The 14,608-nt window shown below is 37.5% G+C and overlaps 1 protein-coding gene and 1 pseudogene across 1 annotated transcript in view; one reads left to right on the top strand and one right to left on the bottom strand.

Moving 5' to 3' along the window:
• The window catches only part of CCDC150 (coiled-coil domain containing 150), a 77,680-nt gene that overhangs the window by 40,540 nt on the left and 22,532 nt on the right, over nt 1-14,608 (bottom strand). The window contains 4 exon segments of the mRNA XM_021703078.1: nt 4,990-5,058; nt 5,589-5,766; nt 6,014-6,138; nt 11,317-11,424. Of these exon segments, the coding sequence (XP_021558753.1) occupies nt 4,990-5,058; nt 5,589-5,766; nt 6,014-6,138; nt 11,317-11,424 (480 nt within the window).
• Nucleotides 8,171-9,007, top strand: LOC123324309 (annotated as a pseudogene).

Genomic DNA, 14,608 nt, shown 5'->3' with positions numbered 1-14,608 from the left:
AAGAAGAAAAAAAAAAAAAAGAAGAAGAAGAATATAGCAGGAAGGGAGAAATGAATGGGGGGAAATCGGAGGGGGAGACGAACCATGAGAGAATATGGACTCTGAGAAACAAACTGAGGGCTCTGGAGGGGAGGGGGTTGGGGGGGGATGGGTTAGCCTGGTGATCGGTATTAAAGAGGGTACGTATTGAATGGAGCACTCGGTGTTATATGCAAACAATGAACCATGGAACACTACATCAAAAACTAATGATGTAATGTATGGTGATTAACATAACATAATAAAATTAAAAAAAATAAAACTTCAAAAAAAACCTATAAAATTCTTAGAATAAAAAAGTGTTAATTTTTGTGGCCCTGGATTAGGCAACAGTTTCTTAGATGTGACATCTAAGGCATAAGCAACCAAAAAAAAAAAAAAAGTTAAACTGAACTTAGTAAAAATCTAAAAATTTAAAAACAGAACCCATAGAATGGGAGAAAAATATCTGCAAATCACGTATCTGATAAGGGTCTACTATCTAGAATATATAAAGAACTCTTACAACTCAACAATTAAAAGAAAACCGAGTTTACAATGGGCTACTGATCTGAATAGACATTTCTCCAAAGAATATATACAAATGGCCAATAAGCACATGAAAAGATGCTCAACATCATTAGTCATTAGAGAGATGCAAATCGAAATCACAAGGTACCACTTTTCACATCTACTAGGATGGCTATTATTAAAAAACAAAAAAAACAACAGTGTTGGTGAGGATGTAGAGAAACTGGAACTATGTACACTGCTGGTGGGAAGGTAAAATGGTCTGGCACTGTGGGGCGCCTGGGTGCTCAGTCATTAAGCATCTGCCTTCAGCTCAGGTCATGATCCCGGGGTCCTGAGATAGAGCCCCGCATCGGGCTCCCTGCTCCGTGGGAAGCCTGCTTCTCCCTCTCCCACTCCTGCTGCTTGTGTTCCCTCTCTTGCTGTGTCTCTCTCTCTATCAAATAAATAAAATCTTAAAAAAAAAAAAAAGGTTTGGTACTGGGCGCCTGGGTGGCTCAGATGGTTAAGCGTCTGCCTTCGGCTCAGGTCATGATCTCAGGGTCCTGGGATCGAGTCCCGCATCAGGTTCCCTGCTCAGTGCAGAGCCTGCTTCTCCCTCTCCCTCTGCCACTCCCTCTGCTTGTGCTCTTCTGTCTATCTCTCTGTCAAATAAATAAAATCTTTAAAAAAAAAAAAAAAGGCTTGGTACTGTGGACAAGAGTCTGGTGATTCCTCATAAAGTTAAACAAAATTACCATATGACCCAGCAATTCCACTCCTAGATATGTATCTCAAGTAAATACATGTATAACACACACATTTACAGCAACACTAATCACAACAGCTGAAAGGTGCAAACAATGCAAATGTCTATCAATAGATGAAAAGATGAACAAGACAAACTGTGGTGTGTGTGTATATATATACATACCACATACAAAGACACATACACAGTGAATTCTTACTCATCCATAAAAGAAGTAAAAGGGAATGAAGTTCTGCTATGAAGAACAACATGGATGAACCTCAAAAATGTTATGCTAAGAAGCCAGACACAAAAGATCACATATTGTATGATTATATGCAATATCCAGAATAGGTAAATCTACACAGATGGAATGCAGATTAGTGGCTGTCAGAGGTCAGGGGAAGGAGGGAATAGGGAGTGATTGCTTAATGGGAACAGGGTTTCCCTTTGGGGTGATAGAAAGGTTTTGGAACTAGAAGAGTTGGTGGTTATACAACACTGTAAATATAAAAATGCTACTGAATTGTTCACTTTAAAGTGTTTGATTTTCTATTATGTGAATTTCACCTTAATTGAAAAAACAAAATGAGATACTTCATACCCACTTGGATGAGTATATTAATTTTTTAAAAAGCAGACAGTAACAGATGTAGGTGAAGATGTGCAGATATTTGAATCCTCATACACTGCTGGTGGGACTGTAAAATGGTGCAGCTACTTTGTAAAAACACTTTGGTAGTTTCTCAAAATGATAAAGAGTTATCCTATGACCCAGTTTTACTCCTACAGAATCGAAAACATATGCTCACATACAAAAAAAATGTATACACATGTTCATAGCATTATTAAACAGCCAAATAGTGGGAACAACCTGAATGTCTACCAATTGATGAATGGCTAAATGAAGTGTGGTACAGTCACATAATATAATATCATTCAACCATAAAAAGGAATAAGATACTGACATATATTACAGTATGGATAAACCTTGAAAACATTAACCTAGCAAAGAGGCCAGAGACAAAAGGCCACATACTGTTTTATTCTATTTATATGAAATGTGGGAATAGACACACCCATGGAGACAGAAAGTAGAACAGTGGTTGCCGGTGGCTGGGGGCAGAACAGAATGGGGAGTGACTGTTAATGGGTACCAGGTTTCTTCTTGGTGATAAAAAGGTTCTAGAATTAGATAGTGGTGACGTTTGCACAGACTTATGAATAAACTAAGAAACCATTTAATTGTATATTTTAAGAAGGTGAATTGACAGTATATTAATTATATCTCAATAATAAAAGGTACTAGATCAGACTATCCATCTAAAAATAAAATGAACCTTGCATGATATATGAAAATTAACTAAAAATGGATCGTTGACCTATGTAAGACCTAAAACTATAAAAGTTCTAGAGAACTAAAAGGAAAATCTTTGTGATTTTAAGTTAGGCAAAAATTTCTCAGATAAGACACAAAGGGTATGATCCAAAAATTTAAAAACTGACAAGTTGGATTTCATCAAAATGTGAAACTTCTGCTCTTTGAAAGAGCATTAAAAACAAGGCGTAAAATGGAAGAAAAAATATGTTAAGCACTTAGAAGATTTGCACATATACAAAAAGTATGAATTTTTTATGTAAGAATCAACATGAGACTATTTTAAAATCTCTGAAAAATCAATAATAAGAAAACAAACAACTGAATTAAAATGGTTAAAATATTTGAAGAGACACTTAAACTTGTGGATAACCAATAAACAGATGAAAAGATGCTCAATATTATTAATCACTAGAGAAATGCAAATTATAGCCACAATGATATGCCAGTCTACACCAGTTAGAATGGCTAAGACCAAAAGGACCAACAATACTAAGCGCTGGTGAGAATGCAGAGAAAGTGGAGCTCTTTTATACTATTGATGGAAGGCAAGATAGTACAGATTCTTTGGAAAACAGCTGCTGAATAGTTTACTATGTTAAATATTTATTTCCCATAGGATCTAGAATTCCAACTCCTGATAATTAGCCAAGAGAAATAAAAATACATGTTCATATGTGAACATTTATATAGGCTTTATTCATAATTGCCAAAATTTACCAACTCAAATGTCCTTCAGGTGGCAAATAGATAAAGAAATTGTGATATATCTATATAATGGAACACAAACAACTGATACACACAACAAGAACTTGGATGAACTTCAAATGCCTTATGCTAAATAAAAGAAGCCAGACTTAAAATGTTGCATGTTATATGATTCCATTTCTGGGATATTCTGGGAAAGACGTAACTATAGGAACAGAAGAACAGGTCAGTGGTTGCCAAGGGATGGAGGCGGAGGAAGAGGTTAATGATAAAGAGGCACAAGGGACCTTCCTGAGGGGATAGAAGTGTTCTGTATTTTGATTGTGGTGGTGGTTACATAATTGTGTTGGTCAAAACTCACAGAACTGTACACTAAAAAAAGGGTGTATTTCACTATGTATATTATAACTTAATAAGCCTGACTTCAGAAAAACATAGCTTTACAATGAATACACATTTGAAAAGTATCAAATTAGACCTAAGAAGAAAAAAATGGAACTCTGTATAAGCATTATCATTTGGCCTAATAGAACCTCTCTAATGAGCCAGTATCTTTCAGCCCCATGAACTTACACTTAGCCTACGTTCAGACAAATAAAATTAGAAAAGCAAACTGTTTTAATCACAGACATACAGCATTTGCCTTAGCCATGTAACATTCCCTACATTTTAAGCAAAAAGCATTCATGAATTTAATAGTATCCACCAATTTTCCAAATTTTAAAAAGCATATTGGAGGACAAACTGACACCAGTAAGTCCTTACCATGGGAAGTGAACTTTTTAAAAAGATTCTTAGGTTGGACTATTTTTCAAATCACTAGAGTTTAGTCAATAAATCACAGATTACCTGCCAGAGTGGTGAGCTGTATTAGAGCTTGGGCTCAGAATTTATCTTTTCTTCTCTCTCCAGTTCTTAAATTACAAGTTCACACATACATGGTAATATGGTGATGGTAATATGAATACTATTTAATTAGGCCAGAAGCCAAGAAGAAATCAAGGATTGACTGTTATATTGACATGTGTTGCAGAATTTACTGTCTGGGGTAGGCTAATTCTCCTTGACACTCCAGGTAATTCCAGATGACAGTGATACATAATCTTTACGCTCTTCAAAATTTGAAACACAAACAGCAATGTTTTAAAGACTGGCTTTTGTTTTATTTTAATAAGAATTGTATTTGTGTCTCTGGCCATTCTATCTTTTTAGAACCCAGAAAAGAGTATATTGCAGATGAAGTGACAGGTGCTAACAGGTACTTAGGAAGTCTTTAAAACAAAGTGAAACAAAACAGCACTGTCAGCAATGATCTCTTTGCCTCCCACAGGGCCATCAGCTCACTCTCAATGGATTTCCTGGCTAAAATACTCAGTGAACACTAGGGCCAGAGCCAGTCATGACTCTGGCCCACACCAGATGCTCAACAAGCAAACGCTGCCCAGAAGCAGCCCTGTGCTGCCGTGACCGGAGTGCTCAATGCTGCACCCACCTCAGTGGCTCCTTTATCCTCCCACAGCCTGGTATTCGACAAAATAACCCATCTCCTCAGTAAGATAAGCTGATACCGGAGGCAGAAATACAGAAGGGAATACAGTGAAATATCAACAAAGAAAATGTGGAATACCTTGTTTTTAGCTAATTCCTTTTCCAAATTGCATTTTTCTTGCGCTGTTTCTTTCTCTGTTTTATTCACCTGCCCAAGGAGGGGAAAAGAAATGGGTGAATTTTAAAGCAACTGCTCTACAGTAGCAGACACACCCTGCACGTTAGTTAATACCTACACTGCAGAGATAGCACATCCTCTCAGAAAGGGGGCCACTCAGGGAGTCTCTGAGGCAGAGCAGACTTCACAAATAGCCCTGAAATTAGAAAGACACGTCTGCATGTCAGACTCCGCTGCTTCCGTCCTAAAGAGGAAGACAGAGCTGTCCCCCCCTTAACCTCCATTGTCCCACGCCTTCAGGGGAAATCAGCTTTTTAAATCTGACCCCTTAGCTATCATGAGGATGTGTGAGCTATCAGTTAATGCTATAAAAGGGTACTCTGTTTGGCACAGTCTACTTCATATGCTAAAAGACAGAGATTAGTCACCTAAAGATTTCTTTAATGGGCAACTCAGACAAACTGCATCTGGGCTGTATTTCTTATCTTTTGCACTTAAAATAGTTTTAACACAAGATCACCGCCACAACCAGGAGGTAACATAAATCTGCTTCTACCTACCTCTCCCTGAAATCTTTCTTTCTCCTCTAGCAGAGACTTCTTCTCTTGGATGGATGCTTCCAATTCACCTCGCAATCTTGCAATAGTTGTTTCTAGCAGCTCTTTCTGCAAGGCTGTCCTCTTCTCAGCATCCTGTGCTTTCTGGATACACTGATTATGCTCAAGGATTACATGGTCCCTGGAAGAAGACAACGAGGAGATATGACCGTTAAACAAGAGTTCTTTAATAGACTCATGTTCTCCAAGAACATACTGGCCGAGAGCAGTTACCAAAATGTTCTAACAAGACTAGTTCCTTGGGGGCAAAGCCTTTATTTTATCTTTGTGTCTGGCCCAAGAAAAGCAGAATGAAACGTTTCCATTAAAGATAAGAAATCAAATGCAAGAACAAAAGATACAGAAGAAGTTGCCTATAATTTACTTACAGATGTGCTTGGAGTTGGATTTTCTCATTCTGAACAGTCTGTAGCTCAGTAGCGATATTGGCATGGGCTGCATCCAGGAGTAAGTTTTGTTCTTGAAATGTCTGTGTCATCATTTTCTGCTCTACCTGAATTTTGGAAGTAATATTAAAAGCTGAGATGCCAGAAAGTCATTTAATAGGGTACCACTGAAATTAACTGATCAAATATACTGAATTAGCTTATGAAAGACCAATTTTTATATAAATAAAACCTCTTTTTATTTAATGTTCAGCTTTCTCTTTGTCCCCACTCTGTCCTGACCACAATTCTATCATTTTACAGCTCTACCAGCCAACAGTGAAGATGCATTATTTATTTATTTATTTTTAAAGATTTCTTTTATTTATTTGACAGAGAGAGACACAGCGAGAGAGGGAACACAAGCAGGGGCAGTGGGAGAGGGACAAGCAGGCTTCCCGCGGAGCAGGGAGCCTGATGCGGGGCTCGATCCCAGGACCCTGGGATCATGACCTGAGCCGAAGGCAGACGCTTAACGGCTGAGCCACCCAGGTGCCCCTGAAGATGCATTATTTACCCAGCCTGTTGCAAAATTTATAAAACTCTTAACATGAACATATTTTTAGATATAAAATTCTACTAGGAATATTTTGATACTTTAAAATTTCAATATGATACATATTTTATTTTTAAAAAACATCAATGTGTATAAAGTGAAAAGATCTCTTCACTTATACTCCCCCCCCTTAAAATCATCTCACTCTCCAGGGACAATCATGTTAATAATTTGGTGTGAATTCTTTTGAAAATATTTGAAATTGCACTCAGATACTGTTACAGAAGAAAGACTATATGGCAATATCTAGGAAATACTGTGGGTTCACTTCCAGACCACCACAATAAAGTGAATAGTACGATAAAGCCAGTCAAATAATTTTTTGTTTCCCATTGCATATACAAGTTATAGTCTATTAAGTGTGTAGTAGCATTATGTCTTAAAAAAACAACGTACATAATTTAAAAATCCTTTTTTGTGAAAAAATGCTAACCATCATCTGAGTTCTCAGTGAGTCATAATCTTTTTGCTGGTGGAGGGTCTTGCCTTGGTGTTGATGGCTGCTGACTTATCAGGGTGGTGGTTGCTGAAGGTTAGAGTAGTTGTGGCAGTTTCTTAAAACAAGACAACAATGAAGTTTGCCACATTGATTGTCTCTCCCCTTCATGAGCGATTCCTCTGTAGCATGTGATGCTGTTTGGACAGCATTTTATCCACAGGAGAATTTCCTTCAAAATGGGAGTCAATCCTCTCAAACTCTGCTGCTGCTTTATCAACTAAGCCTACATAATATTCCAAATGCTCTGTTGTCATTTCAGCATCTTCACCAGGAGTAGGTTAAGAAACCACTTTCTTTGCTCATCCATAAAAAGCAACTCCTCATTCATTCAGGTTTTATCATGAGATTGTACCAATTCAGTCACATCTTCAAGCTCTTCTATTTCTAGTTCTCTTACGATTTCCACTATATCAGCAAGTACTTCCTCCACTGAAGTCTTGAAGCCCTCAAGGGCATCAATGAGGGTTGAAATCCCTTTCTTCAAAATTCCTGTGAGTGTTGATGTTTTGGCCTCTTACCATGAATCACAAATGTTCTTAAAGGCATCTAGAATGGTGAATCCTTTCCAAAGGTTTTCAATTTCCTTTGCCCAGATCCATCCGAGTAATCACTATCTATGGCAGCTATAGCTTTGTGAAATAGATTTCTTAAATAATAAGACTAGAAAATTGAAATTACTCCTTGGTTCATGGATTGAAGAACAGATGTTGCGTTAGCAGGCATGAAAACATTAATCTTGTCCATCTCTATCAGAGCTCTTGGGTGACCAAGTACGTTGTCAATGAGTGGTAATATTTTGAAAGGAATCTTTTTTCCGAACATTAGGTCTCAACAGTGGGCTTAAAATTTTCAGTAAATCATGTTGTAACCAGATGTGCTATCATCCAGGCTTTGTTGTTCCATTTATAGAGCACAGGCAGAGTAGTTTAGCACAATTCTTAAGGGTCTTAGGATTTTCAGAATGGTCAAGGAACACTGGCTTCAACTTAAAGTCACCAGCTGCATTAGCCCCAAACAAAGAGCCAGCTTTGCTCTTTCTCTTCAACGAGTTGGCCAAGCAGCAGATGCACAGATGCAGATTTTTGTGAAGACTCTGACCCTCACTCTGACCCTATAGATTGTGCCCAGTGACACCATTTACAACGTCAAAGCCAAGGGGTGCCTTGGTGGCTCAGTTGGTTAAGTGTCTGATTCTTGCTTTCAACTCAAGTCATGATCTCAGGGTCGTGAGATTGAGGCCCAAGTCAGGGCTCTGCGCTGAGCGTGGAGCCTGCTTAAGAATCTCTCTCTCTGGGATGCCTGGGTGGCTCAGTCAGCTAAGTGTCTGCCTTTAGGTCAGGTCATGATCCTGGAGTCCCAGGATGACACCCCACGTTGGGCTCCCTGCTCAGCAGGGAGTCTGCTTCTCCCTCTTCCTCTGCCCCTCCCCTCGTTCCTGCTCTCACTCGCTAACAGATAAAATCTTAAAAAAAAAAAAAAAAAAAGATTCTCTCTCCGTCTCTTTCCCTGCTCTAAAAAAAAAAAAAAGTCAAAGCCAAAGTCCAAGACAAGGAGTGCATCCCTCAACTAGCAGTATCTGATTTTTGCAGGCAAACAGTTAGAGGATGGCTGCACTCTCTGAGACTACAATATCCAGAAAGAGTTCACCCTGTAATGGGTGCTTTGTCTGTGGGGCTGCATCATCACATCATCGAACCTTCCCTCCTCTAGCTCACCCTGTCACAACTGGGACATGATTACCTGCTCCAAGTGTTATGCTTGCCTGCAGCCCCGCGCTGTCAATTGCTGCAAGAAGCGCAGTCACACCAACAACCTGTGCCCCAAGAGGACGGTCAACTAAGGCCCTTCCATCAGCTTTTCCTTTGCCCACAGGGCAGCCTCCTGCCCGAGCCCCGTGGCCTGTAGCTTCAATAAAGTTTCCCTTACATTGAGTGGGAGGAAAAAAACAACAACAACAAAGAGCCTGTTTTGAAGCCAGGCACTGACTTCCTCTCTAGCTATGAAAATCCTAAAGGCATCTTCCAATGGCATCTGTTGTTTAATGTAGCCACCTTCATTAATTATCCTCTTGATCTTCTGGAGAACTTGCTGCAGCTTCTACATCAGCACTTGCTTCACCTTGCACTTTTATGTTATGGAGATGGCTTCTGTCCTTAAACCTCATGAACTACCCTGCTAGCTTCCAACTCTTCTTCTGCAGCTTCCTCACCTCTCTCAGCCTTCATGGAATTGAAGAGCTCTGGATTCAGCTTTGGTCTAAGGGAATGTTGTAGATGGATTGATCTTCTATCCAGATTACTAAAACTTTCTCCGTATCAGCAATAAGGCTGTTTCACTTTCTCATCATTCATGCGTTCACTGGAGTAGCATTTTTAATTTCCTTCAACAGCTTTTCCTTTGCCTTCACAACTTGGCTAAATGTTTGGTGCAAGAGGCCTATCTTGGCTTTTGACATGCCTTCTTCACTAAGCTTAATCATTTCTAGTTTTTGATTTATAATAAGAGATGTGAAACACTTCCTTTCATGTGAACACTTAGAGACCATTGTAGGGGTTATTAACTGGCCTAATTTCAATATTGTTGGGTCTCAGGAAATAGGAGGTCTAAGAAGAGGGAGAGGTATGGGGAAAAGCCAGTCAAAGCAGCCAGAACACACACAACATTTTTTAAGTTTACCATCTTAAATGGGCATGATTTGTCGTGCCTCAAAACAATTACAATAATACATCAAAGATCACTGATCACAGATCACCAGAACAAAAATAATGATGAAAAAGTTTGAAATGCCGTGAGAAGTACCAAAATGTGACAAAGAGACACAAAATGAGCAAATGCTGTTAACAAATGGCACCAACAGACCTACTAGATGCAGGATTACCACAAACCTTCAAGTTGTAAAAAATGCAATTATCTGCAAAACACAATAAAACAACGTATGCCTGTAACTGTTTTGTATAATTTATTTCCTCTGGCTCACCATTTTGGACTTCTCAAATGTAACATTTTTAGACACATCCCTTTTACCTACAATTTATAAAGCTTTTGCAAATATAGTACATATTAACAATTAATTCTGTAAACATATTTTAAAACACTTTTATCTTAATACTTGATTGCAAAGCAAACCTTCACACCTTTGGAAAATAAAATCCCATTTGTGTAACATTTCAAAGTTAAAAAATGTTTGTGACAGTGTGAATTACATGTCACATTATTCTACTAAATTGTTAGTCCATGAAAGTAGGGATTTTGTCTTGTTTACCACTATAATCCCATCTAGACCTAGCATCATACCTGCGCAGAGTAAACACTAAGTGCTTGTTGAATTAATGAAAAATATTTATTATCTGTTATGTGCAGTGGGAAGCACTATGGGAAATAGCAAAGATGTATAAGATGATGCCCCCAGTTCTAGGAAGCTCACAATGTTATCCAGGAAATGAGCCATGCATATAAACTGCTACAGAATGCAAAATAGAGAGGCAGCATAATGTAACAATTGAAAGCACTGACTCTGCAGTCAGACCTTGGTTTCAATCCAGCTCTACCCCTTACTAGGTATGTGACTTCAGGCAAGTTGATATACTTCTCTAAACCTCATTTTCCTTATTTATAAGATGAGGATAATAAATATCCCTTTACATACCGGCTGCTAGAATTAAAGGAGGTAATATATGTAAAATCATTAGTATAATGCATGGTATATAGTAAGTATGCTCCCAAAAAAGTGAGAACTATTATTATGAGAGTCTGTTTAATGTCCTAGGAGTAGGAGTTAACAGAGAAAACTCATTCCCTCTGGTTTGAGTGAGCAAGCTTCCTGATGAATTTGAGTCTTAAAGAATAAACAGAATTTCAAATAGCTGAAGATGAAACAAAGACCATTCTCAGTAGAGGAAATGGCATAAGCAAAATGGGAAACCACAGGTGTTTGAGGAAATGGTATTTGGAACAGGTAATTACTTTTCTTAAAGTAATGGTATTTGAAAAGAAACCATTAAGAAAGGACTGAGTATAAGGCTAAATGGCCCCCTGATGAAAATTGAAAACCACTAATGAAAAAATAATTCAGTAAATTTCTTGGAACTGTTAAAATATTTTATTTACCCACTTGGTCACACATTTCCTAATTTCTTAGCCAAGGAGTCTTCTTGTGATTCTATCAGAAATTGACTAGTATTAAATGAATACCTGCAGAATGGCTTGATGGTTGGCAATAATTCTGGCATTTTCCATACTAACAGTCTCAAGCATGCTGTTCAGCTCTGAACACTTTCTAGTCAGCTGGTCATTCGAAACCTAAGATGATATGTACAGCAAGTCATAGATCTCTCCAGTAAATAATTATTTTTACTTACCATATTTTTAATGATGGTATAGTATTTCACTCTGTATGTGAACCTAATTTATTTAACTTATCTCCAACTGATATTTCATTAGGTAATACTTTCAAATATTTGGAGTCAACACCCCACATAATTCTAAATCAAAATGTTCATCTGGTGGAGCAACTGAAGCATTCAACAGTTTACTGATCTCCTGTTCACAATTTTGAACACTGGTGAGACAGAGCAAGATATATATGGAATGGACTTTACAATGTAGATGCCTAGCCAATATTACAGAAATTCATTCCTAAAATTAGATGAGCATTCATAATTGTTTAGCTAATAATACAAACTGTCTAAGCTCTTTTACCACCAATTACAGTATCCATAAAAGCAAAATATAGATAATTGGACCTTTTCACAAGACAGATCATCCAAAACAAAAGTCTTTTGTGCAACAAATTTATCAGATAATTCTGTTGTCTTTTTGATATTTGAAATTTTTATTCCTGAGGAAAACATTTATCTTATTTATCAGTTATTTTTGCAAAGTGTATTTGTCAAGGATTTTTTTTTTTTTTTTTTTTTTTAGGTTTAAGCCCAATAGAGGGCTTGAACTCATGACCCTGAGATCAAAACCTGAGCTAAGATCAAGAGTCAGACACTCAACAGAATGAACCACCCAGGCACCCCAAGGATCTTATCTTTTATTTTATTATTGTTTTTTAAAGATTTTATTTATTTGACAGAGAGAGACAGCGAGAGAGAGAGAGCACAAGCAGGGGGAGTGGGAGAGGGAGAAGCAGGCTCCCCACTGAGCAGGGAGCCCGATGGTGGGGCTCGATCCCAGCACCCTGGGATCATGACCCAAGCTGAAGGCAGATACTTAATGACTGAGCCACCCAGGCGCCCCAGATCTTATCTTTTAATGAACAAGTTCTTCAAGGATGGGGACAAATAACTCTATAGGATCAATTAAAAAAAAAAAACACTCACAAAATGATAACAAGAAAGTAAAGAAATGAAAAACTATCTGGGAAGCATAAGTGGTAGTATAGTAAAGAAGTAAGGAACACATTCAGAGCATTTTAAAATTATAACCAGATGTACAAACTATTCACCAAGGAATACCTAGAGGTAAGACAGAGATGAACTCCTGATCCTTGAAAAGAATAATTTTCTTTGGAGCCAGAATGCCTAAGCTCAAATTCTAACTCTGCCATTTATTACCTATGTTATTGAACTTCTCTGTATATCAACTTCCTTATCATTAAAATGAGAATAATAAGTTTCTATAGTAGTGCTATTACAAGCATTACAATTTGTTAGTAACATAAGGTGCTTACAATTATGCCTGGAACATAGAATGGGTTTGGTAAATGTTAATTACTACTACCATAGCAAGAGTAGTAATTTTCATTATTATTTTATAAAATAACACATTTCTTTTTTTTCTTTTTTTTTTAGATTTTATTTATTTATTTGACAGAGAGAGACATAGCGAGAGAGGGAACACAAGCAGGGGGAGTAGGAGAGGGAGAAGCAGGCTTCCCGCGGAGCAGGGAGCCTGATGTGGGGCTCGATCCCAGGACCCTGAGATCATGACCTGAGCCGAAGGCAGACGCTTAATGACTGAGCCACCCAGGCGCCCCACACATTTATTTTCTATTTTCTTTATCATAAAGAGAGCACAGCAACATTATGATCCCAACACTGAAGTAATCAAATTGTACTAACAAAAAGTTCTTTTAAGTGATTAATACCATTTCACTGACCCTATGAGAAATAACTTGTTTGCCTGCATACACACACACACACACACACACACACAAATAACATCAGCTAAATTTGGCAACCACCATCCCACAGGAAATATTTACACATAACTCTAAAATCTGGCAAGTACTTATTATGTTCCTACTGTGCTGTTTGTTATAAAAGATACAAAGAAAGTGTAAGCATAGCCAGTGGCACTGAACTGCTTAGTTCATAGGTGTAGATGAAAGTTATATATTTAACGAGTAAATTATAAAGCAAACAAAGACAAAATGTAAATTAGTGCATGATTTAGCAGTGTATCTCATATACTTATGTGTCATAGGAGATTTGGTGAAATGGGAAATGTAGTTAATGTGATAATGGCTCATAGATGAAATAGATTTTATGAAAATAAAAAATTTGGATGATGGCAATGGTATGAATTTATACAATTAGAATCAATCTTCGTTCTTGGTTTTTTAATTGAACAAAATTATGTAACATGTAAACACAAAAATGGGAAGATTTACCTGTGCTTTTTGTGATGGGGAAAGGACAATTTCGTCAATAAATGGTGTTGGAAAAACTGTACAGGCACATGCAAAAGAATGAAACTAGACCACTATCTTGTACCATACATAAAAATTAATTCAAAATGGATCAAAGACTTGAACATAAGACCTGAAACCATAAAACTTCTAGGAAAAAACATAGGTAATTTTCTCGGTCTCACACCAAAAGCAAAAATAAACCAGTGGGACTATATCAAACTAAAAAGCTTCTGCACAGCAAAGGAAACTTCCATCAACAAAATGAGAAGGCAACCTACTGAATGGGAGAAAATATTGGCAATCATACATCAATATCGTATGTCTAATAAGGGATTAATATCCAAAATATATAAAGAACCTATACAACTCAGTAGCTTTAAAAAAATCTGAGTAAAAAATGGGCCAAAGAGCTGAACAGACATTTTTCAAAGAAGACATACAGATGGCCAACAGGTACATGAAAAGATGTTCAACATCACTAATCATCAGGCAAATGCAAATCAAAACCACAATGAGATATCACCTCACACCTATGAGAAAGGTGATTACCAAAAAGACAAGAAATAACAAGTATTGGAGAGGATGTGGAGAAAAAGGAATCCTTGGGCACTGTTGAAGGGAATGTAAATTGATACAGCCACTGTGGAAAACAGTACTGAGGTTTCTCAAAAAGTTAAAACTAGAACCACCATATGACCCAGCAATTCCACTTCAGGGTATTCTTCTGAAGAAAACAAAAATACTAATTCAAAAAGACAACTGCAACCCTACATTCACTGCAGCATTATTTACAATAGACAAGATAGGGAAATGACCTAAGTGTCCATCGATAGATGAACGGATAAA

This window comes from Neomonachus schauinslandi, chromosome 3 (genome assembly GCF_002201575.2).
Source record: "Neomonachus schauinslandi chromosome 3, ASM220157v2, whole genome shotgun sequence".
NCBI lineage: Eukaryota > Metazoa > Chordata > Mammalia > Carnivora > Phocidae > Neomonachus > Neomonachus schauinslandi.
This window is presented reverse-complemented; position numbering and strand designations above follow the sequence as displayed.